Here is an 890-nt window from a genome sequence, read left to right as displayed (position 1 = left end):
ACTCTTTCCTAAATACAGTGAGCACCATCTCTCCTTACCCAGGAGTATGAGATTAAAGAAAGACTGGCATTGCATGAAGAGATGAGATGGTGTGCTGAGGTATCAGAGAGGATGCGTACCTGCTAATGCCAGCTTCAGCGCCTTGAACACACTAGGTTTCTTCTGGGAGCTTTCGTAGAGAGACGGCAGAATGATGGTCTTACATGTTGACTGGAGGAAGAGATAAGCACATCCAATCCAAGGAGCAGAGCTGTTTGCCATCTTCAGCACCCTACAAAACACTCAGGTGAGCTGAGAGACCACAAGGAAAATGGCCTGATGCTGGGTGAGTACTTACAGCACAGATTATGGGGATTTACCCTTATTTCCTAGAGGAGATGGTGATGTTAAAGCAAGTGTAACCTTTGAGGAATTTACTGTTATTCTGTAAAGCACAGTACAGTGGGGCATGGTGTCCCAAAGACTCAGCAGCTCACAAATTTATTTTACATTTTATAGTCCAAAGATACTCTGAACCAAAAGGTTTCAGTCCTCGTGCCTCTGCCTGCCTAGCCAAGCTGTCAAAGTTTAAAGGCACGTGGTTGGAGTGTTCCAGGGGGCACCCAGCAGTCCTGGTTCTGGCATGTTCACACAGACTGAAGCCCTACTGCAGGCAAAGATGAACCAAAACACCTTTTGCTTCAGCCCCAGGCCCAAATCCTGTCCCCTCTCTGACTGCTTGCGTGCGCCTCTCTCACACCATCAGATGATTTCCCACAGGCACCCTTCCTTCCTGCTTTCTGCCCAGTTGTACAACCCAACAGGCTTCCCTCAGCTCCCAAGTACTGGCCTGACAGTGTAACTGCTGGACGTGACAGTGTCCCTCTGTTCAGATGCCCTTTAGATTGTGG

At 48.5% G+C, this 890-nt stretch overlaps 1 protein-coding gene across 1 annotated transcript in view; it reads right to left on the bottom strand.

Annotated features, from left to right (window-relative positions):
- TRADD (TNFRSF1A-associated via death domain) overlaps positions 1-261 on the bottom strand; it is a 5,883-nt gene extending 5,622 nt beyond the window's left edge. The window contains exon 1 of the mRNA XM_010020258.1: positions 120-261. Coding sequence (XP_010018560.1) covers positions 120-261 — 142 coding nt within the window. The remainder of the gene's footprint in view (positions 1-119) is intronic.
- Between the last annotated feature and the right edge of the window lie 629 nt (positions 262-890).

The sequence above is a fragment of the Nestor notabilis genome, unplaced genomic scaffold (assembly GCF_000696875.1).
Source record: "Nestor notabilis isolate BGI_N333 unplaced genomic scaffold, ASM69687v1 scaffold36308, whole genome shotgun sequence".
NCBI classification, from domain to species: Eukaryota; Metazoa; Chordata; class Aves; order Psittaciformes; family Psittacidae; genus Nestor; species Nestor notabilis.
This window is presented reverse-complemented; position numbering and strand designations above follow the sequence as displayed.